The sequence below is a fragment of the Lepidochelys kempii genome, chromosome 11, assembly GCF_965140265.1.
Source record: "Lepidochelys kempii isolate rLepKem1 chromosome 11, rLepKem1.hap2, whole genome shotgun sequence".
NCBI classification, from domain to species: Eukaryota; Metazoa; Chordata; order Testudines; family Cheloniidae; genus Lepidochelys; species Lepidochelys kempii.
In genome coordinates, this window is record NC_133266.1 from 21089926 (window position 1) to 21113882 (window position 23957).

Consider the following 23957-nt stretch of genomic DNA (forward strand, 5'->3'; position numbering starts at 1 on the left):
AAATCCTGGGCGCCCCATCATCTCAGGCATTGGCACCCTGACAGCAGGATTGTCTGGCTATGTAGACTCCCTCCTCAGGCCCTACGCTACCAGCACTCCCAGCTACCTTCGAGACACCACTGACTTCCTGAGGAAACTACAATCCATCGGTGATCTTCCTGATAACACCATCCTGGCCACTATGGATGTAGAAGCCCTCTACACCAACATTCCACACAAAGATGGACTACAAGCCGTCAAGAACACTATCCCCGATAATGTCACGGCTAACCTGGTGGCTGAACTTTGTGACTTTGTCCTTACCCATAACTACTTCACATTTGGGGACAATGTATACCTTCAGATCAGCGGCACTGCTATGGGTACCCGCATGGCCCCACAGTATGCCAACATTTTTATGGCTGATTTAGAACAACGCTTCCTCAGCTCTCGTCCCCTAAAGCCCCTACTCTACTTGCGCTATATTGATGACATCTTCATCATCTGGACCCATGGAAAAGAAGCCCTTGAGGAATTCCACCATGATTTCAACAATTTCCATCCCACCACCAACCTCAGCCTGGTCCAGTCCACACAAGAGATCCACTTCCTGGACACTACAGTGCTAATAAACAATGGTCACATAAATACCACCCTATACCGGAAACCTACTGACCGCTATTCCTACCTGCATGCCTCCAGCTTTCACCCTGACCACACCACATGATCCATCATCTACAGCCAAGCTCTGCGATACAACCGCATTTGCTCCAATCCCTCAGACAGAGACAAACACCTACAAGATCTCTGTCAAGCTTTCTTACAACTACAATACCCACCTGCAGAAGTAAAGAAACAGATTGATAGAGCCAGAAGAGTTCCCAGAAGTTACCTACTACAGGACAGGCCTAACAAAGAAAATAACAGAACGCCACTAGCCGTCACCTTCAGCCCCCAACTAAAACCCCTCCAACGCATTATTAAGGATCTACAACCTATCCTAAAGGATGACCCAACACTCTCACAAATCTTGGGAGACAGGCCAGTCCTTGCCTACAGACAGCCCCGCAACCTGAAGCAAATACTCACCAACAACCACATACCACACAACAGAACCACTAACCCAGGAACTTATCCTTGCAACAAAGCCCGTTGCCAACTGTGCCCACATATCTATTCAGGGGACACCATCACAGGGCCTAATAACATCAGCCACACTATCAGAGGCTCGTTCACCTGCACATCCACCAATGTGATATATGCCATCATGTGCCAGCAATGCCCCTCTGCCATGTACATTGGTCAAACTGGACAGTCTCTACGTAAAAGAATAAATGGACACAAATCAGATGTCAAGAATTATAACATTCATAAACCAGTCGGAGAACACTTCAATCTCTCTGGTCACGCGATCACAGACATGAAGGTCGCTATCTTAAAACAAAAAAACTTCAAATCCAGACTCCAGCGAGAAACTGCTGAATTGGAATTCATTTGCAAATTGGATACTATTAATTTAGGCTTAAATAGAGACTTGGAGTGGCTAAGTCATTATGCAAGGTAGCCTGTTTCCTCTTGTTTTTTCCTACCCCCCCCCCCCCCCGATGTTCTGGTTTAACTTGGATTTTAACTTGAAGAGTGGTCAGTTTGGATGAGCTATTACCAGCAGGAGAGTGAGTTTGTGTGTGTATGGGGGTGGGGGGGATGTGAGAACCTGGATTTATGCAGGAAATAGCCCAGCTTGATTGTCATGCACATTGTGTAAAGAGTTGTCACTTTGGATGGGCTATCACCAGCAGGAGAGTGAATTTGTGTGGGGGGGTGGAGGGTGAGAAAACCTGGATTTGTGCTGGAAATCACTTTAGATAAGCTATTACCAGCAGGACAGTGGGGTGGGAATAGGTATTGTTTCATATTCTCTGTGTATATATAAAGCCTGCTGCAGTTTCCACGATATGCATCTGAGGAAGTGAGCTGTAGCTCACGAAAGCTCATGCTCTAATAAATTGGTTAGTCTCTAAGGTGCCACAAGTCCTCCTTTTCTTTTTGCGAATACAGACTAACACGGCTGTTACTCTGAAACCTTCTTTCTAGATGATATCATGATACCCCCTTGCACTTAAGATACCCCTCCTAGGATACTCCAGTTACTAGGAAGATCGGGTATTTATTTATTAGAAGTATAGATAACCGGGTTTGTGATGACCAGGAGAACTGCATAATAAATTTCCTGCCAGGTACGAAGGTTGCAGATCTCAGAAAATATTCAGACTGACTTATGTCAGGGCAGAAAAGGTGGGGGAGTAGCACTGTATGTAAGGGAGCAGTATGACTGCTCAGAGCTCCGGTACGAAACTGCAGAAAAACCTGAGTGTCTCTGGATTAAGTTTAGAAGTGTGTGCAACAAGAGTGATGTAGTGGTGGGAGTCTGCTATAGACCACCGGACCAGGGGGATGAGGTGGATGAGGCTTTCTTCCGGCAGCTCACGGAAGCTACTAGATCGCATGCCCTGATTCTCATGGGTGACTTTAATTTTCCTGATATCTGCTGGGAGAGCAATACAGCGGTGCATAGACAATCCAGGAAGTTTTTGGAAAGCGTAGGGGACAATTTCCTGGCGCAAGTGCTAGAGGAGCCAACTAGGGGGGGTGCTTTTCTTGACCTGCTGCTCACAAACCGGGTAGAATTAGTGGGGGAAGCAAAAGTGGATGGGAATCTGGGAGGCAGTGACCATGAGTTGGTTGAGTTCAGGATCCTGACGCAGGGAACAAAGGTAAGCAGCAGGATACGGACCCTGGACTTCAGGAAAGCAGACTTCGACTCCCTCAGGGAACGGATGGCCAGGATCCCCTGGGGGACTAACTTGAAGGGGAAAGGAGTCCAGGAGAGCTGGCTGTATTTCAAGGAATCCCTGTTGAGGTTACAGGAACAAACCATCCCGATGAGTCGAAAGAATAGTAAATATGGCAGGCGACCAACTTGGCTTAATGGTGAAATCCTAGCGGATCTTAAACATAAAAAAGAAGCTTACAAGAAGTGGAAGGTTGGACATATGACCAGGGAAGAGTATAAAAATATTGCTCGGGCATGTAGGAATGTTATCAGGAGGGCCAAATCGCACCTGGAGCTGCAGCTAGCCAGAGATGTCAAGAGTAACAAGAAGGGTTTCTTCAGGTATGTTGGCAACAAGAAGAAAGCCAAGGAATGTGTGGGCCCCTTACTGAATGAGGGAGGCAACCTAGTGACAGAGGATGTGGAAAAAGCTAATGTACTCAATGCTTTTTTTGCCTCTGTTTTCACTAACAAGGTCAGCTCCCAGACTGCTGCGCTGGGCATCACAAAATGCGGAAGAGATGGCCAGCCCTCTGTGGAGATAGAGGCGGTTAGGGACTATTTAGAAAAGCTGGACGTGCACAAGTCCATGGGGCCGGACGAGTTGCATCCGAGAGTGCTGAAGGAATTGGCGGCTGTGATTGCAGAGCCACTGGCCATTATCTTTGAAAACTCGTGGCGAACCGGGGAAGTCCCGGATGACTGGAAAAAGGCTAATGTAGTGCCAATCTTTAAAAAAGGGAAGAAGGAAGATCCTGGGAACTACAGGCCAGTCAGCCTCACCTCAGTCCCTGGAAAAATCATGGAGCAGGTCCTCAAAGAATCAATCCTGAAGCACTTGCATGAGAGGAAAGTGATCAGGAACAGCCAGCATGGATTCACCAAGGGAAGGTCATGCCTGACTAATCTAATCGCCTTTTATGATGAGATTACTGGTTCTGTGGATGAAGGGAAAGCAGTGGATGTATTGTTTCTTGACTTTAGCAAAGCTTTTGACACGGTCTCCCATAGTATTCTTGTCAGCAAGTTAAGGAAGTATGGGCTGGATGAATGCACCATAAGGTGGGTAGAAAGCTGGCTAAATTGTCGGGCTCAACGGGTAGTGATCAATGGCTCCATGTCTAGTTGGCAGCCGGTATCAAGTGGAGTGCCCCAGGGGTCGGTCCTGGGGCCGGTTTTATTCAATATCTTCATAAATGATCTGGAGGATGGTGTGGATTGCACTCTCAGCAAATTTGCGGATGATACTAAACTGGGAGGAGTGGTAGATACGCTGGAGGGGAGGGATAGGATACAGAAGGACCTAGACCAATTGGAAGATTGGGCCAAAAGGAATCTGATGAGGTTCAATAAGGATAAGTGCAGGGTCCTGCACTTAGGACGGAAGAACCCAATGCACAGCTACAGACTAGGGACCGAATGGCTAGGCAGCAGTTCTGCAGAAAAGGACCTAGGGGTGACAGTGGACGAGAAGCTGGATATGAGTCAGCAGTGTGCCCTTGTTGCCAAGAAGGCCAATGGCATTTTGGGATGTATAAGTAGGGGCATAGCGAGCAGATCGAGGGACGTGATCGTTCCCCTCTATTCGACATTGGTGAGGCCTCATCTGGAGTACTGTGTCCAGTTTTGGGCCCCACACTTCAAGAAGGATGTGGATAAATTGGAGAGAGTCCAGCGAAGGGCAACAAAAATGATTAGGGGACTGGAACACATGAGTTATGAGGAGAGGCTGAGGGAGCTGGGATTGTTTAGCCTGCAGAAGAGAAGAATGAGGGGGGATTTGATAGCTGCTTTCAACTACCTGAAAGGGGGTTCCAAAGAGGATGGCTCTAGACTGTTCTCAATGGTAGCAGATGACAGAACGAGGAGTAATGGTCTCAAGTTGCAGTGGGGGAGGTTTAGATTGGATATTAGGAAAAACTTTTTCACTAAGAGGGTGGTGAAACACTGGAATGCGTTACCTAGGGAGGTGGTAGAATCTCCTTCCTTAGAGGTTTTTAAGGTCAGGCTTGACAAAGCCCTGGCTGGGATGATTTAACTGGGAATTGGTCCTGCTTTGAGCAGGGGGTTGGACTAGATGACCTTCTGGGGTCCCTTCCAACCCTGATATTCTATGATTCTATGATTCTATGATTCTATGTGCAGTACAGGGGAAGAGTCGGGGTTTTGGAACAAATGACATAGGAAAAGTAGGAGACAAGTTCTGGAGGCCAAATGTAGGCTACTGGGTAAGAGATTAAAGTCCAGAACCTTCCTGGTAGTATTCTCTGAAATGCTTCCAGTTCCACATGCAGGGCCAGAAAGACAGGCAAAACTGCAGTGTCTCAATGCATGGATGAGACAATTGTGTGGGGAGGAGGCTTTTAGGTTTATTAGAAACTGGGGAACCTTTGGGGAAAGGGGCTGGAAAAAAGTACACAAGTGTGGAAAAGTACAAGCTCAGGCCGAGTCATTCCTTATGAATGAATTTATGAAAGAGGAACTCTATATCCAAGAAAAGAGTATAGGAAAGAAGTTGGTAAAGTACAGGTGGGAGTTAGTAAGGAACAAACAATGACTCCCATTTAAATACAACACATGAAAGCAAGCAACTGAATATAGATAAAATGTACAAGTTCTTATATACAAATGCTAGAAGTCTAAATATTAAGATGGGTGAACTAGATTGCTTGGCATTAAATAAGGATATTGATATAAAAGGCACCACCAAAAGTTGGTGGAATGAGGATAATCAATAAGGCCTGGTAATACCAGGGTACTAAATACATAGGAATGACCATAGGTTGTGCTGGTGGGGGAGTGGCACTAAATGTGAAAGAAAACAGAGTCAAATAAAGTAAAAATCTTAAATAAATAAAACTGTTCTATAGAATCTCTATGGATATACATTCCATGTTTAACAATAAGAGTATAGCAGTACTAATATACTGCTGATCACCTGACCAGGAGGGTGATGGCAATTATGAAATGCTCAGGGAGATTAGAAAAGCTACAAAGGCAGTAAACACAATAGTTATGAGGGATTTCAATGATCCTTATATTGACTGGTTATTTGTCCAGACACAATAAATGCTTCTTTGAGTAGCTTGTCTTGATTTAGTCCTAAGTGGAGCACAGGATTTTGTCCAAGAGGTGAATATAACCAATCTGCTTGGTAATAGTGACAATAATGTAATTAAATATAACATCCTTCTTGCCAAAGAAACCCACTGCAGTAGCATTTAACTTCAAAAATGAGGAAGCAAGTTAAACAGAAATTAAAAGGAACAGTAACAAGGGTGAAATACCTGCAAACTGTAGAGACCTTTTAAAAACACAGTAATAGAGGCTCAAACTAAATGAATACCCCAAATAAAAAAAAATCAGTAAAAGAACCAAAAAAATGCCAACATGGCTAAACAGCAGAGTAAAAGAGTCTGTTACAGGCAAAAAGGCATCCTTTAAAAATCAGAAGTCAAACCCTAGTGAGGAAAATAGAAAGGAACAAACTCTGGCAAGTCAAGTGTAAAAGTGTAAGAAGGCAGGCCAAGAAAGAATTTGAAGAGCAACTAGCTAACAATACAAAAACTAACAGCAATTTTATTTTAAGTACATCAGAGATAGCAAGCCTGCTAAACTGTCATTTGGGCCACTGGACGATCAAGGTGCTAAAACAACGAGCAGTCTGGTGGTGCCTTAAAGACTAACAGATTTATTTGGGCATCAGCTTTCGTGGGTAAAAAACCCACTTCTTCAGATGCATGGAGTAAAAATTACAGATACAGGCATAGATATACTGACATATGTAGAGAAGGGAGTTACGTTAGAAGTGGAGAACCAGTGTTGACAAGGCCAATTCAGTCAGGGTGGATGTGGTCCACTCCCAATAACTGATGAGGAGGTGTCAATACCAAGAGAGGGAAAATTGCTTTTGTAGTGAGCCAACCACTCCCAGTCCCTATTCAAGCCCAAATTAATGGTTTTAAGTTTGCAAATGAATTGTAGCTCTGCAGTTTCTTTTTGAAGTCTGTTTTCGAAGTTTTTTTTTTTGTTGAAGGATGGCTACCTTTAAATCTGCTATTGAATGTCCATAGAGATTGAAGTCTTCTCCTACTGGCTTTTGTATGTTACCATTCCTGATGTCTGATTTGTATCCATTTATTCTTTTACATAGAGATTGTCCGGGTTGGCCAATATACATGGCAGAGGGGCATTGCTGGCACATGATGGCATATATCACATTAACAGAACACCACTGGCCATCACGTACAGGCCTCAGCTAAAATCTTTCCAGCACATCATCAACAATCTACATCCTATTCTGGAAAATGATCCCACACTCTCACAGACCATGGGAGGAAGGCCAGTCCTCGCTTACAGACAGCCCCCAACCTGAAGCAAATACTTACCAGCAACTACACACCACACCACAGAAACACTAACCCAGGAACCAATCTCTGTAACAAACCTCATTGCCTTCTCTGTCCCCGTATCTACCCTAGCAACACCATCAGAGGACCCAACAACATCAGCCACATCATCAGGGGCTCATTTACCTGCACATCTGCTAATGTGATATGTGCCATCAATGCCCCTCTGCTATGTACATTGGCCAAACCAGACTACAGAGGATGTGGGGGAGATCGCACACACGAACCATTCATTTCAGGTGACAAATCTGTGAAACGTTTCCAGATTAACAGGTCAATAGCAGAGGTTTTAGAACAAATCGATAAATCACATAGTAATAAGTCACTAGGACCAGATGGTTTTCACTCAAGAGTTCTGAAGGAACTCAAATATGAAAATACAGAATTACTAACTGTGGTATGTAATCTATCATTTAAATCAGGCTTTGTAGCAGATAATTGGAGGTTAGATAATGTAATGCCTATTTTTTACAAAGGCTCCACAGATGACTCTAGCAATTATGGCTAGTAAGCCTAACTTCAGTGCCAGTAAACTGGTTGGAACTATAATCAAGTACAGAATTACCAGACACACACACACACAAACACAACATGTTGGGGATGAATCAACACGGCTTTTGTTAAGGGAACTCATGCCTCACCAACCTATTAGAATTTTCTGAGGGAGTCAATAAACATGTGAACAATGCTGATCCAGTGTATATAATGTAGCTGGACTTTCAGAAAGCTTTTGACATGATCATCACCAAAGGCTCGTAAGCAAAATAAGCAGTCATGGAATAAGAAGGAAGATCCTCTCATGCATCAGTAACTGTTTAAAAGATATGAAATAAATGGTCGAAATAAATGGTCAGTTTTTACAATGGAGAGAAGTAAATAATGGGATCACGCAAGGATCTGCACTGGGACCTGAGCTGTTCAACATATTCATAAATGGTTGCAAAAGTGGGGGGAACAGTGAGGTGGCAAAATTTGCAGACAATTTTGCAGTACACAATTACTCAAAATAGTTAAATCCAAAGCTGACTGGGAAGAGGTACAAAGGGATCTCGAAAACTGGATGAGTGGGCAAGAAAACTGCAGATGAAATTCAGTGTTGATAAAGGCAAAGTAATGCGCATTGGAAAACATAATCCCAAGCATGCACACACAATTATGGGGTCTAAATTAGCTGTTACCACTCAGAAAGGAGATCTTGCCATTATTGTGGATAGTTCTCTGAAAACATCTGTTTATGTGCAGCAGCAGTTAAAAAAGCTAACAGAATGTTAGGAACCATTAGGAAATGGATAGATAATGAGACAGAAAATACCATAAGGGCACAATATAAAGCCATGGTATGCTCACATCTTGAATACTGTGTATAGTTCTGGTAGCTTCATCTCAAAAAAGATACATTAGATTTGTAAACAGTATAGCTAAAGGCAACAAAAATGATTAGGTGTATGGAACAGCTTCCATATGAGGAGAGATTAAAAACACTAGCACTGTTCAGCTTGTGAACATGACTAAAGAAGGATATGATAGAGGTCAATAAAATCATTCACGGTATGGAGAAAGCAAATATATGAAGAGTTATTTACGCCTTCACATAAAGCAATAACTAGGGGGTCACTCAAGGAAATTAATAGGAAGCAAGTTTAAAACAAAAGGAAGTATGTCTTCACACAATGCACAGTCAGCTTGTGGTGTTGTGAAGGGAATGTTGTGAAGGCCAAAAGTATAACCGGGTACAAAAAATTATATAAGTTCATATGGATGGGTTCATCAATGGCTATTAGTCAAGATGGTCAGGGATGAAACCTATCCTCTGGGTGTCCCTAAATCTCCAAATGGCAAAAGCTAGGACTGAACAACAGGGAATGGATGACTCTAAATGCCCTGTTCTGTTAATTCCCTCTCTCTATATATATATCTATAGTTATTTGGTATTGTCTTGTAAAGTTACTGTGTTAAGCTTATCTAGATTCAGTTATGTCATTTAAAATATTATGAATTTAATAGTTAACTGTATATTTATTACTAAAATATAAAATTATAGAATTCTTTAGGACTGCAAAATTGGAAGTCAGCCAAGAAATCCACACAATGCTACCTTTTAATGGGGAATTTGAAATTCCATGTACCTGTAGGTCTTTGTACATTCTTCTGTACCAATATCCTTCTTAGAGTACCATCCATTGCCGCTTCTTCTATGTGAGAGTGGTCCCCAATGACTGTCCAATACATCATCCTAAAAATATCAAACATAAAATTGTTGCCATGAATTTGCATAAATTAACACCTTAAATGTACATAGCACCTTTCTTCAAATGATCTCAAAATACTTAACAGACATTATATTATTGTAAGTCTCACAAAACACCTGAGAGATGAGGAATATTAACCTCATTTTGCAGATGGGTAAACTGAAGCAGAAAGGCTAAATAACCAAATGTGCACATTTGTAGACATTATTATGCAGCAAGTCATGTTTGCTTTGCTTAAACTTCTATGTATGTTTGTTATTTATAAAATAGAATACAACATGATAAAATGCCACAGAAACAACATACCCCTTTTTAGGATTTACAGCAATTGCATATGGTTCTCCTGCCGTATTTGTAAGCAGCCTTGTACAGTTTGGTCCATTCAACTGTCCTACATTGATGGAGTATCTTAAACTTGTCCAGTGAGTTGTATAGTAACTGAACCAATGCATTCTAGAATGATCCGTCCAGTAAATATTTCCAGCAATCCAGTCAACAGCAATATCCCTGGGTCTTTTGAATTCAGGACACTAGAAGGAGCAAATTTTAAAGTCGTAATTATGAAATTTACTTTTTACAGTAGGCATATAGTCACATTTTTCCCCCTTCATTACCGGATCCATTCTTTTTAACAGAAATCTTATAAAACTTGTTTAATCACTTAAATACAAATAAATTAATATCTTTGAAATACAAAGGAGGAAAGCAACAAAATGATCAAAGATTTAGAAGGATTTAGAAAACCTGACCTATGGAAAAAAACTGTGCATGCTTAATCTTCAGAAAAGGGGCAGGGAGGAACTTGATAACAATCTTCAAGCATATTAAGGGCTGTTATAAAGAGGACAATAAAACTATGATTAATTGTTCTCCATGTCCACTGAAGGTAGGACAAGAAGCAATGGACTTAATCTGCAGCAAGGGAGATTTAGGTTAGATATTAGAAAAAGCTTTCTAACCATAAGGATAGTTAAGATGTGGAATCGGCTTTCAAGATAGGTTGTGGAATCCCTGCCATTGCAAGTTTTTAAGAACAGGCTGGATAAACATCTGTCAGGGAGGGTCTAGGTTAGTTGGTCCTACTTCAGTGTGGGGGGCTGGACTTGATGACTTCTCAAGGTTCCTTCCAGCCCTACATTTCTATGATTCTATGACTCTGCACATTTATGTGATATGTGTTTGGCTGGTCATAATACTGAGCTACAGAATCACTTACAACTGTATGGGTATAAGTGCACAAACTGTGGATTGAATACTTGAAACTATTTAGTAGCATAGAAAGGTTTCTCCAGTGGGTAATGCCCATCAGCAGGTTGGTTTCACAGTACTGTGCCACGTGGAAGAGCAATTTCAACAATTTTTTTTTGTACTTCTGAATGAGGCTATTACCACTGTACCTCTTAAGGAAAGGGTACTAGCATGTGCTAAGATATGGAACATCAAAATCAATATTATTATTCAAAGGATTGAGCTACTGGTATTGAAGTAAACAAAATGATACTGGTTGTAATTCTAAAGGCCTGGAGGAAGATGGTTTGATATTAGTCAACTGTGTTAGGGGTTGTACCCCACATGGACAAGGAATAGGTTTATATGGACCTGAGAGGCCATGCTTAATTGTTGATGTAGCCCAGCTGGTAGGTGGGGCTGGGAAAGCACTATGAACAGCAAAAGTAAAGAACAGAAGGGGGGCTGCAGGGAGTGTGTGAAGGACTCTACAGTCACTCTCTGAGATCAGAGAAAAGAGAAACCACAGCACTCAAGGAAGAAGCCCAGAGGGACTGTGAGCCCTGAGACCCTCTCCTGAGTAGAGATGTCTGATGGGGGTCAGGAGAGAGAGCCAAAGCAGCCACAGGATTGAAGCAGACTCCCATGGTAAGACCTGATAAAAGGACAGGATACAGACTACAGGGAGAGCACTCTGGAAGGTGTTCAGAGCAGGAACAGCAAATGGAACTTAAGAGGCATGCAAAGGCCAAGTCTGAAGAGGGTGAAACTCGGTTTATGTTATACTTTTGGTTTGTGATTTAACCAGGGATTTCAGGGGAGAACGCTGCAAGTCTGAGAAAAGGGTGAACCTGGAGAGGTTGTGCAGAGAAGGCCTGGTAGAAAGCTATGGCAGGAAGAAGCCCAGGGAGGTAGCCGGGGCAGGTCAAAATAGGTAGACCTGGCCTGCTTACTACAGGGCTGTAATCCAAAAATAGAGTGGGAGGGTGTGGTTCACCCACCAGCCACCAATGAGGTGGTGTGAGGCCCAAGAAGGGAACAAGGATAGTGGAGAGCCCTGAGAGAAGGGTATGAAGAACACAGAGCCCAGAGTTAGGGCCAAAGACCTTTTTGTAAGGACATCTGAATTTTTATTTTTTGGACTTTGTTACCCCCAAAAGGGTAGGTCTAAATTGTGACCTGGCCAGAGAGCTGAGTTACAGGAAGAGAGGCCACTGAGGGGCCAGAGCGACCAATGGCAGGAGTACTAGAGACAAGAGAGCTTCGTTATGCCACACTGAGCCACAAGGAGGCACACCTGCAGTGAATCCATAACAGAAGTACAGCCCTGCAGTCCTAAAAAAAGCTCGTAGGGGAGAGCTGCTGCTGAGAAAAAAAAAAGATTCTTGTATGGAGTCCTAAATCATGGCTGTACAGGAGTCTGCCAAGGATAAGTACAATCTTATTTTGTAATGAATGGCATATATTCTGTTCATTTTGGTTGGCTCTGCACACTCTTGGACTATCCTAGAAAGGATATTTTTAGCACTGCTTCTCTTCTTTAGCTGATTGACCGGCACTTACTGATACCAGCCATTGAAACTGTACATTGATACACATTATATTAGATGATATTTATGAGAGGACTTGGCTAAAGCAGGTTTTATGGCTATTGGAGGACCAAGACAACATGGAAGTCATGAAATATAACTCCACTGAATCACACTTTTAAGTGTTATACAAAAATAAACAACATCATTTCAAAACTATTGGGTTAGAATTACGAATCTTAAATAACTGAATAATTTTTTATAACTCTGAGTTGTAATTATCTATTACAATTTCATGGCCACAATTATGGCTCTGACGCTAGAAGGTGCTCCCTGAAGGTGGATTCGTCCCAGGTGGAGCGGATTGCAGAATCAGAACTTAAAGAAAAAATAAAATTAAGTTTGGGGAATACATTTATGAAAAATATAGTTCTCATATTTGTCAGAACTCCTATAGAAAAGTGTACATTTTGCAAGCCAGGAATGTGCCATTGTTTTCTCTAATAGAAAGAGGCAAATAATCTGAGATTTAGGGCTTTGCACATATTCAAATGTATGTTTGTCTTTTTGTATACAATAGTATTAAACTATTTTAGAAGGAAATGTCTATATTTTTCCAAACATGGTAACAAAATACTAAATACTACAAAGGGAAGGAAAATCTACTTAGAATAACTTCTTTGCCTCAGGTATCAGAGTCCTATAATAGCAAAAAGACATTTACCGGATTTTTTTTTTTAAATAAAATGAAGGTCAGTTCAATTTATAGACGACATAATAAGAACTGCATGGGAAATTAAGATAGTTCATTGTATGTAAATCCTTAATCCTGCAAAAATGCCATAGAATCCTTTATGTTCTAAAGACTGACAGGATCATAACTTTCTATTTAAATGAAGATTAAAGAAGCAAACCCAGTCACAGCACACACCAAATAGTGTTGCTTTGAAAACAGTGTCAGAGTAAGTTTGGAAAAGTCTAAATAAATATATTGTATGGCACTCCTGTATTAGAAAAGGGGGCTACTGGCTTTCTATAATTTAAAAAAATTACAGAAAATAAATGAATTAATGTCAAAGAATTTTAGCATTTTCTACTAGTTCTACTAGATTAATGCTACTTGTTAGTGTTTTGCTATTATTATTAATTATCCAGCAATAGCACTGAGGCCTTCATTCTAGTAGTGTTTGAGACAAACCATTCCAAGCAAAAAATAAAATATGGATATTTGCAAGACTTTTAATTAAATTATATTTTGTAATCAAAATGTCTTTTAATACTAATCTATACTCTCTAATCTGATCTGCGATGAGAAACCCCTTTACCCAGGCAGAGCTCCACTGACTTCATTGGACACCATACAGACTTAATGATCTGCTTGCATGCATCGTATTGCAGGCTTGGGGCCTAGTATTCTTTTGAAATAACATAATACCTCAGACCCCAGGGGAAAGAAAACCTGTGGCTCCTTTAACGGTTGCTTCCTTTCTCCTGAGCACTCAGCCATCTTGCGGGCTTGAGGAGGGGGGCTGATTGGTTGAATGATAGGATGAAGCATACGCCTAATGGCTCCTGTGTACCCACCATTGAGGGCTTTAACCCCTTCCTTCTATCCAGGCTGCCATTCTGTGCTGAAAAGAAAAGCTGTCCCCTTCGTTCTTTTGACTAGGACTGGGTTTTGGGGCCTCATTCTAGTTATCTTTTGGAGTCTGAAAAAGAAGTTTCTCCCTCACTACAAGAAGTTTGGCCTGAGAAGTGTGGATTTTTTCCCCTCTTTCTTCTCAGCAGCCCAGGGCCTTGGTGGTTAGGTAAGGCTATACAATTCATTTGGTTGGAAACTGGCACGTGGCCAGAGCAGCTATTTGATCAGTACGGGAGCTGGTACCTTGAAAAACCGGAATCACATTAGGAGGAGGCATCTCCTAAAGAAGGTGGGGAATGGGGTTGGGGCTCCTAATTTCTGGTACAAGGAGCGGACAGTCGCCCTATATCTGCCATTAACCATTATATGATGGGGGCATGATGGGGTTCCAGTAACAATGCTGCGACCAGGTTAATGAGATGAGGGGCTGACAGCAGCCCTCTACAGGACAGAATAAGGATAAATAAACAGGAACATAAAGGATACACTATTTTTAGCAATATTTCTTACAGTAATCTCTGCAACTAAATATATTTTAACTTATTTGAGAGTTTGGGGTTGCAAGCAAATCCTCACCCTGTATTAGGGTTGTTTCTAATTAAGTAGGATCTCTGTTGTCTCTGCAGATTGATTCAGTTGGTTAGACTTGAGGTCCACAACTTTATGTTGTGAAGACTAATTTTACACAGAAGAAAGGTCCCATCCATGGTCTGACAGCCTCTGTACTACTGAGGAGGATGAACATCTTAGGGAAGGAAAACATCAAACTGGAGCAGAGGGAAATGAGTGGGGATGCTCCTTCCAGATGATGCCAGGGTATCTCTTGCGCTAAGGATACCTTTTCAGGGAGGGAACGTCAGTTATTAGGAAGAGACAGGTAATAGTAATGGGGGATTTGGTCATTAGAAACATTAGCTGGGTTTTGTGATGACTGAGAGAACCACTTGGTGACTTTCCTGCTGGGTGTGAAGACCGTGGATCTCTTGAGACTTCTAGACAGACTTACGTGTAGTTCTAGGGAGGAACTGGTGGTCGTGGTACATGCAGGATAGGAGAGAGGTCCTGTAGGCCAAATTTAGGCTGCTAGATAAGAGACTGAAGTCCAGGACCTCTATGGTAGCACTCCCTGAAATGCTTCCAGTTCCATGTGCAGGGCCAGTTAGACAAGCACAACTGCAGAGTGGATGCGTGGATGACATGATGGTGTAGAGAGGAGGGGTTTAGATTTATTAGGAACTGGGGAACCTTTAGGGAAATGAGAAGACTATATAGGAAGTATGGGCTCCACCTAAACCAAAATGAAACCAGATTGCCGGGGCATAAAATTAAAAAGAATGTAGAGTTTTTATATGAAGGGGTGAAGGAAAGCAGACAGGTGTGAAGGAGACATCCCTTAGGGGACAATCTATTTATGGAGATTCTCTATATCCTAGTAAGGAGGAGAGGATGGAAAGTGATAAAAAATGGGCAAGATATGATGAGAAACAGTCAAATGTAAAAGAGTCCCACTCAATTACATTGCATAATGTCAAACAGCTAAAAAGTGACAATTTTTAAGTGCCTGTATAAAAATGTTAGAAATATAAATACTAAGATGGATGAACTAGAGTACCTCGTATTAAATGAGGATATTGATATAACAGGCATCATAGAAACTTTATAGAATGAGCATAATCAATGGGACACAGTAATACCATGGTACAAAATATATTGGAAGGATAGAATAGGTCGTACTGGGGTGGGGAGTGGCACTATATGTGAAAGTATCAGAAGAGTAGCCGTGTTAGTATGGATCTGTAAAAGCGGTAAAGAGTCCTGTGGCACCTTATAGACTAACAGATGTATTGGAGCATAAGCTTTTGTGGGTGAATACCCACTTCGTCACATGCATGTACTGGAAATTTCCAGAGGCAGGTATAAATATGCAAGCAAGAATCAGGCTAGGGATAACGAGGTTAGTTCAATCAGAGAGGATGAGGCCCTCTTCTAGCAGTTGAGGTGTGAACACCAAGGGAGGAGAGGTTTCAGAGTAGCAGCCGTGTTAGTCTGTATCCTCAAAAAGAAAAGGAGGACTTGTGGCACCTTAGAGATTAACAAATTTATTTGAGCATAAGCTTTCGTGAGCTACAGCTCACTTCATCTGAATGCATCTGATGAAGTGAGCTGTAGCTCACGAAAGCTTATGCTCAAATAAATTTGTTAATCTCTAAGGTGCCACAAGTCCTCCTTTTCTTTTTTCAAGGGAGGAGAAACTGCTTTTGTAGTTGGCTAGCCAATCACAGTCTTTGTTTAATTTTGAGCTTTTGCAAAAAATCATTTGCAAATTTGACACCATCAGCTCAGGATTAAACAAAGACTGTGAATGGCTAGCCAACTACAAAAGTAGTTTCTCCTTCCTTGGTGTTCACACCTCAACAGCTAGAAGAGGACTTCATCCTCCCTGATTGAACTAACCTCGTTATCCCTAGCCTAATTCTTGCTTGCATATTTATACCTGTCTCTGGAAATTTCCACTATATGCATCCGACAAAGTGGGTATTCACCCACAAAAGCTTATGCTCCAATATGTCTATTAGTCTATAAGGTGCCACAGGACTCTTTACCACTTTTACTATATGTGAAAGAAAGCCTAGAGTCAAATGAAGTAAAAATCTTATATGAACCAAACTGTACCATAGAATCTCTATGGATAGTAATGCCATGCTTGAATAATAAGAATATAGCAATAGGGATATACTACCAACCACCTGACCAGGATGGTTATAGTGACTGTGAAATGCTCAGGGAGATTAGAGAGGATATAAAAATAAACACAAAAATAATAGGGGATTTCAACTATCCAGCTGAACTACTTAGTATTAGTGACCATAACATGATAAAATTAAACATCCCTGTGGGGGGAGGGGGAACACCAAAACAGCCCCACTACAATAGTATTTAATTTCAGAAAGAGGAACTTCACAAAAATGAGGAAGTTAAACTGAAATTAAAAGGTACAGTGCCCAAAGTGAAATCCCTGCAAGCTGCATGGAAACATTTTAAAGACACCATAATAGAGGCTCAATTTAAATGTATACTCCACATTAAAAAACATAGAGGACCAAAAAACCAAACAAACCCGTGGCTAAACAATGAAGTAAAAGGAGCAGTTAGAGGCAAAAAGACATCCTTTAAAAAGTGGAAGTTAAATCCTATTGAGGAAAATAGAAGGAGCATAAACTCTGGCTAGTGAAATGTAAAAATATAATTAGAAAAGCTAAAAACGTATTTGAAGAACAGCTAGCCAAAGACTCAAGAAGTAAGAGCAAAAAATGTTGTAAATCAGAAGCAGGAAGCCTGCTAAACAACCAGTAGGGCCACTGAACATTGAGATGCTGAAGGATTACTCAAGGAAGATAAGGCCATTGCTGAGAAACTAAACAAATTCTTTGTATTAGGATGTGAGGGGGATTCCCAAACCTGAGCCATTCTTTTTAGGAGATAAATCTGTGGAACTGTCCCAGATTGTTGTGTCATTAGAGGAGATTTGGAACAAATTGATAAATTAAACCTTAATAAGTCACCAGAACCAGATGGCATTCACCCAAGAGCTCTGAAAGAACTCAAATGTGAAATTGCAGAATTATTAACTGTGATATATAACTTAACGTTTAAATCAGTTTCTGTACCAGATAACTAGAGGATAGCTTATGTGACGCCAATTTTTGAAAAAGGCTCCAGAGGCAATCCTGATAATTACAGGCTGGTAAGCTGAATTTCAATACCAGGCAAATTGGTTGAAACTGTAGTAAAGAACAGATTTGTCAGATACATACATGAACACAATTTGTTGGGGAAGAGTCAACATGGTTTTTCTAAAGGGAAATCATGCCTCACCAAACTACTATAATTCTTTGGGGGGGGGTCAACAAGCATGTGGACCAGGATGATTCAGTCGATATAGTATACTTGGACTTTCAGAAAGCCTTTGACAAGTTCTCTTACCAAAGGCTCTTAAAGTAAGCTGTCATGGGATAAGATGGAAGATCCTCTCATGGATCAGTAACTGGTTAAAAGATAGGAATCAAACGGTAGGAATCAATGGTCAGTTTTCAGAATGAAGAGAGGTAAATAGTGGTGTCTCCCATGGGTCTGTACTGGGACCAGTACTGTTCAACATATTCATAAATGATCTGGAAAAAGGGGTAAACAGTGAGGTGGCAAACTTTACAGGTGATATAAAAATACTCAAGATAGTTAAGTCCAAAGCAGACTGAGAAGAATTACAAAGGGATCTCACAAAATAAAATGGCAGATGAAATTCACTGTTGATGAATGCAAAGTAATGCACATTAGAAAACATAATCCCAATTATACATATAAAATGATGGGGTCTAAATTAGCTGTTACCACTCAAGAAAGCATCCACTCCATGTGCAGTGGCAGTCAAAAAAGCTAACAAAATATTTGGACTCATTAGGAAAGTGAAAGATAATAAGACAGAAACTATCATATTGCCCTGGTATAAATCCATGGTACGCCCACATCTTGAATACTGCGTGTATATCTGGTCACCCCATCTCCAAAGAGACATATTGGAATTGGAAAAGTTTCAGAAAAGGGCAAGAAAAATTATTAGGGGCATGGAATAGCTTCCATATGAGGAGAGATTAATAAGACTGGGACTTTTCAGCTTGGAAAAGAGATGACTAATGGAGGATATGATAGAGATCTATAAAATCATGACTGGTGGGGAGAAAGTAAATAAGGAAGTGTTATTTACTCCTGATAACACAAGACCTAGGGGTCATCAAATGAAATTATTGTCTGGCTATGCAGAAAGAATGACAGGAGACAGTAGATATGGATTTAATCAAGCTGCAACTTTATTATTAGACAGATGTCTGGGACTAACCCAGAGGATAAAAATGTGCAGTGCAGGTGCAAAATTTTTGTCCCTCCACCAGATCCACTGCCGAGATCCTCCAATTCCAGCCATTTTTTTTTCGTGGGGGGGGGTTCCACCAGCTCCCCCACTTTTCATCCACGTCCCTCCAACAATTTCCTTGCTGGGACCTTAACAATTCCAGCCAATTCTGGGGGCGGGGGGAGGGTTTTCATCAGCTTCCCTCCCTTTTCATCCAGGTCCCTCCAGCAATTCCCTTGCCAGGACCTTACTGACCACCCCCCCTCGTAGGAGGGGTTAAGGTTGACTATAATGATGGGGGGGTTGGCTCCCTGCTGAACCAATCATAGGAGTCTCCAATTGCCCCCCGCTGCTTAATTACCAAGCACCTCTCCTTAATTCCTTTTCCAAACCATTTTTCCATTCTTTTGTGCCTTAATTTATGGAGTACCTGCACTGAACATCTGCTATACACTTAAATAAAGGGATGCAGCATACGGCCTACCGCCCGTCATGCTGTGCGTGAACAGAGCCCACCTGAACCTGCTGCGAGGAAGGCAAAAAAACTCCCACTGCACCTGGCCAATATGGTCAGACCCGCTTAGTGGGGCGGCTAGTGTAATGCCCACAGCAGATATAGCTAAACACTGGGCATATTTGTGACCTAATTAGGGAGGGAGGGTGGGTGCTGCCCAGTCTGTTCTGAGTGAATGAGTGGAGTGGACAGGCCCAGGCTGACCTTTTTAAACCCCTCATTCCTAGGTGGTGAGGAATCCACCATGCTGACTGCTCTTCTAGCAGTGTTACGTCTCCCCTCCTCCCCCAAGCCAGAAAGCATTGCCCTCTTCTCCCGGCCAGCCAGACAAACCCCTCCCCGCTTAAAGTGCAGGGCGGTGAATAGGCTGCAGGTTCAAAACAAATAAAAGGAAGTATTTCTTCACACAATGCACTGTCAACCGGTGAAACTCTTTGCCAGAGGATGTTGTGAAGACAAGACTATCAGGGGATTCAAAAATGAACTAGATAAGTTCATGGAAGATAGGTCCATCAATGGCTATTAGTCAGGATGGGCAGGGATGTAAAACTGTGCTCTGAAGTGACCCTAACCTCTGTTTGCCAGAAGCTGGGAATGGGCAACAGGGGATGGATTACTTGATGATTACCTGTTCTGCTCATTCCCTTTGAAGCATAGCATTAGCTACTGTCATAAGACAGGGTACTGGGCTGGATGGACCACTGGTCTGACACAGTATGGCTGTTTGTATGTTCTTATGTACTGAAGATTTTCAAAATTTCACAGTAACAACATAGGGTTTAGAAACCATCACAGTATGGTTATTGATTATAGAGCAATATTTTATTCCCCAAACTGAGAGAATGCCATATTATATATAGATCAGGCAAGAATAGTTCTGAAATGTTGGAGCCTTCAGTTATCATGCAACAAACAACCCTTCAGCTCCTTTAACACAGTCTATTAAGCAACCATCAGATGATACTGACTACTGACTTGGATCCAAAGGGGCGACAGATGATACTAGTTGGATCAACTGGACCCTTTCTGCCTTTTGGGATCTGAAGCCTTTTGGGATTCCAACACTGACTTGCCCGTAAGCAAGGAAGAAGGGCCTGGTGCTAATTAACAGTCACCTTGCACTAAGCTAAGGGCTCCTTCTAACAGGAATTACCAGTATTCGGGGTCTCATTCTCACACAGTCATCTGGGTTAAAGTTGCACAAAGACAGAATCTCCTCAGCAGATAAGAATCACCAGTGTATAGACGGTACAATGTATGTTAGTCCACCATGGCCACTAAGGATAAGACAAACTATGCAGATGAAAGGACAAAGCAGAGGAATTCTAGAGAGGTCTGACTAGGTTGTCCGACAGCTGGAAGGAACTGAGTGGTAGCTCTTCATATTCATTTGGGCCTGACATCTGATACCATGATGGTGCACACACGCGTACAGTCCCAACAGTTGCTCTTGTGAAGACGTGGAGTTTACATTTAAAAGTATGGATTTGCAACACTAGTTAAATAGCAATTTGCCTGCACTATTGATTTTTAATGTGCATTAACACAGCATTCACAACTTATTTAATCTTGCCTGCAGAATTACTAAATTATTAAAAATGATTTTATGTTCCATAAATAACAAACCCATAAGTAATAATCTAACTTTACAAAGATACATTTAGAAAAATAGTCTAGCAACTGTTTTGTATAGGGCCAGTTACTACTGTATTACAGGCTAATATACAGAACTCTTCACAGAAACTTTATTTCTGTTCTTATAAGGCTACAATTCTTCTAATTGCCAGTTTTCTTTCTATGCTCTTTCACCAAAAACAGTATCTGAATTTGAGTCACAACAACTCTCTCTTGAAAAATTTGTCCCAATTAATTGATGTATTCAGTTTCAAAGGATGTCAGTTATTAGCTTCATCCCTTATCACCAAATTTAATTATATAGTTTTCACATGATCAAAATGCATGCATCTTTTGTTTCTGTCACTAAGCTCCAAAGAGTTGACTTCTACTCTGAATTCTTCTAGTTCATCTATTTGAATCAAACTTTAACTTGTTTCATAGAGTTATAGAAATCTGCAGCTATCTGTGGAAAGCTAATCCGTCAGTGTAATTTCATCTGAGGGATTTTTGTATTAATGTAATTACCTACAAACACAGGTGAGGTTTGTGCAAGTTTACTGCCCCGATTTACAGATCAAAGATACTGCTCAATCTAGACTAAAAGATACGATTTAACCTTTGGCAGTTTATCACTTCAAAAACCTGAGTTACAATTAAGGAATTGTCAGACTTTCAAATACCAAATTTACGCACCAGCATTAAAGTGATATTGATTGCTTGGAAAACTAATTAACCTGCTGATCAGTTATGTGTTAGAGCAGGGGGAGATGAGTACTTCACAAACATAACAGAGGTCTATCAGAGATGTCTATGGTCCTATAGTCTCTTTAGGGATTCACAGACTGATTTGAAAAAAAAAATCTTTGAATGACGAGCGCAGTTTGGGAAGATACATCTTGACTAGTGGCTTTCAGTATACCACGTAAGGCAAGCAGAGGGAAGGATAAGAGAAATGCTGCAGCAAATAGAAAATAACAGCAAGGTTGAGGTGAGTCTATTTAGTTTTAAGCACAGATACAGATAGTGGGGCTCCTACCCTACCAGTATTCACCAAATCACACACCCAATCTCTTCCCCCATGCTGTCCAAATAAAAACCTTTTTGAGAGACTGAAGAGCTGTTTTTAGTAGTATTAATTAGGCATAGATATCTGCCACTTTTGCATAGAATGTACCTACTGAGCTTAGCCTCCCAAGTTTCCATGGCGATCCTGACCTCCAGAAAGTCAGTGGAGGAACTTCCCTGAATTTTTAGGAGGGGCATAGCATATAGCAGAGCTGGATCTGTCCACCTCTCCTTCACTTCACTATCCTCATGGACAGCCAAGATAAACTCAACTTGGCTTCCCCTCTCAGAAGGTAAGAAGAGAAAAAACATTCATTTGCCAGGGAAATGAAATTGGAGGAAGGATACTTAGAGGAGCCTGCAGATTGGTAAGAGTTAAATGACAGCTAGTAGAGATTTTATAGTATAGAGGAGAATATGGTACTATGGAGTCCATGTTCAGGTTGTCCATAGCTATCATGTGAACACAAGTGTCAGGAATTAATACTAATTAAAAGAATAAAATAAATAATATTTAATATGTAATCAATTATCTAATTTTGAAACACTTACATAAACACAGGCACAAAGGTCACATTATTACCCTCAGCGGAAGTGGTGGTAATGTCCTTAATGCAGTTCCAAGCTCCTTTTTTTGAGGGGGGGGGTAAAATATCCAATCAATATTAATTTTACTTTCCACTAAAAACTATTTGAAATACATTAAGAAAAAACTCAGCATTTCTGCAGAGGTGGATGAAGTGACATTTAGGTCTGTTTACAAATATTAAGCTATTTTTTTTGCCTGAGAACACCAGTTAGGCAGTTAGCAATATAATGATATAAATTAAGAAAGGAATAAATATGAAATCCTGAATATGTACTCTTTTCATTTTTAAATACATAAAAATCATATCCCATGGGTATATTATAGGGTCCTTCCTTCCTTTTAGAAGGGAAGTTATAAGAAGGATCCACTTAGTCTTGCAACAGGATTCCAATATAACAGAGTCCTTAATACTTGTGATATAGGAACAACCAAACCAGATCAGACAATTGGACCATCTGTTGCTATCGGTTTTAAATTTGTTGCCTTTCCATTGCACTGATCGTCCCCTTATTCTTCATTAAAGAATGGTGTCAAATTTGTCTTTTTCAAACCATTCATCCCTTACATGGGTCTGCACCTTGATGTGGTGCAAAAGCTTGTGTGCTTCATTGACTCTGAGAGCTATGTCAGTGGGAATTTTAACTCCTAGTTAGGTTACCCAAGCTGGATAAGTCAAAGGTTCTGGACAATATGAAAAGCATTCCTCTGGTCCTCCAGGTTGGAGACTGAGCGTAAAAGCCAACAAGCTATCCTCACAGGGAAGTGAAGCTATAGAAAAGCAACAAAGCAGCCATTCTGGCAAGCAGCATGCGAAATGGATTCAGTCTCAGCAGAAACAATGGGTTTTAGTGAAAACCATGTCTCTGAGAAATTCTTTATTAATGGTAAAAACAAACTATGAATGTATGGGACATTAGAACAATGGCTGCAACAACAAGAGCGGTGCAGATGCTGAAAGAACTGGATGAATAGAATCGTGAAATCCTTGGAATAAGTGAATATCGATGGCCAGGAGCTGATAAAAAGTGATTCAAAAATGAAACGGTCAGAATATATTCAGAGAAACAAAATGATTAGCACTCAGAGAAAGTATCATTAATTAAGACTTCCAAATAGAAAAAACAGTTTATACACTAGAAGTTAATTAACAGACAATTGCTCCAAGATAGGTTTCAAATACCATACATGAAAATGACAATGAGACGATGAGATCAAAGATCAATTTTTCTATTGCTTACAAACTCTGACTGACCATATTCCCAAGCATGACATCTTTTTAGTAATGGGGGACTTCAGTGCCAAGGTTGGAGATGATACCTCGGTCCCTGCTGTTTTCTGCCTGTGCACAGAATAGTTTAGTCTCCAGAGGATGGTAATACTTTGGTTTAATTCTGTTTG

The 23957-nt window shown here is 41.0% G+C and overlaps 1 protein-coding gene across 11 annotated transcripts in view; it reads right to left on the minus strand.

Annotated features, from left to right (window-relative positions):
• LRP1B (LDL receptor related protein 1B) overlaps window positions 1-23957 on the minus strand; it is a 1327274-nt gene that overhangs the window by 102255 nt on the left and 1201062 nt on the right. For all 11 annotated transcript variants that reach the window (XM_073305381.1, XM_073305383.1, XM_073305382.1 and 8 more), the window contains 2 exons: window positions 9777-10000; window positions 9348-9454 (listed from right to left, as the gene is read on the minus strand). In XM_073305381.1, coding sequence (XP_073161482.1) covers window positions 9348-9454; window positions 9777-10000 — 331 coding nt within the window. The remainder of the gene's footprint in view (window positions 1-9347; window positions 9455-9776; window positions 10001-23957) is intronic.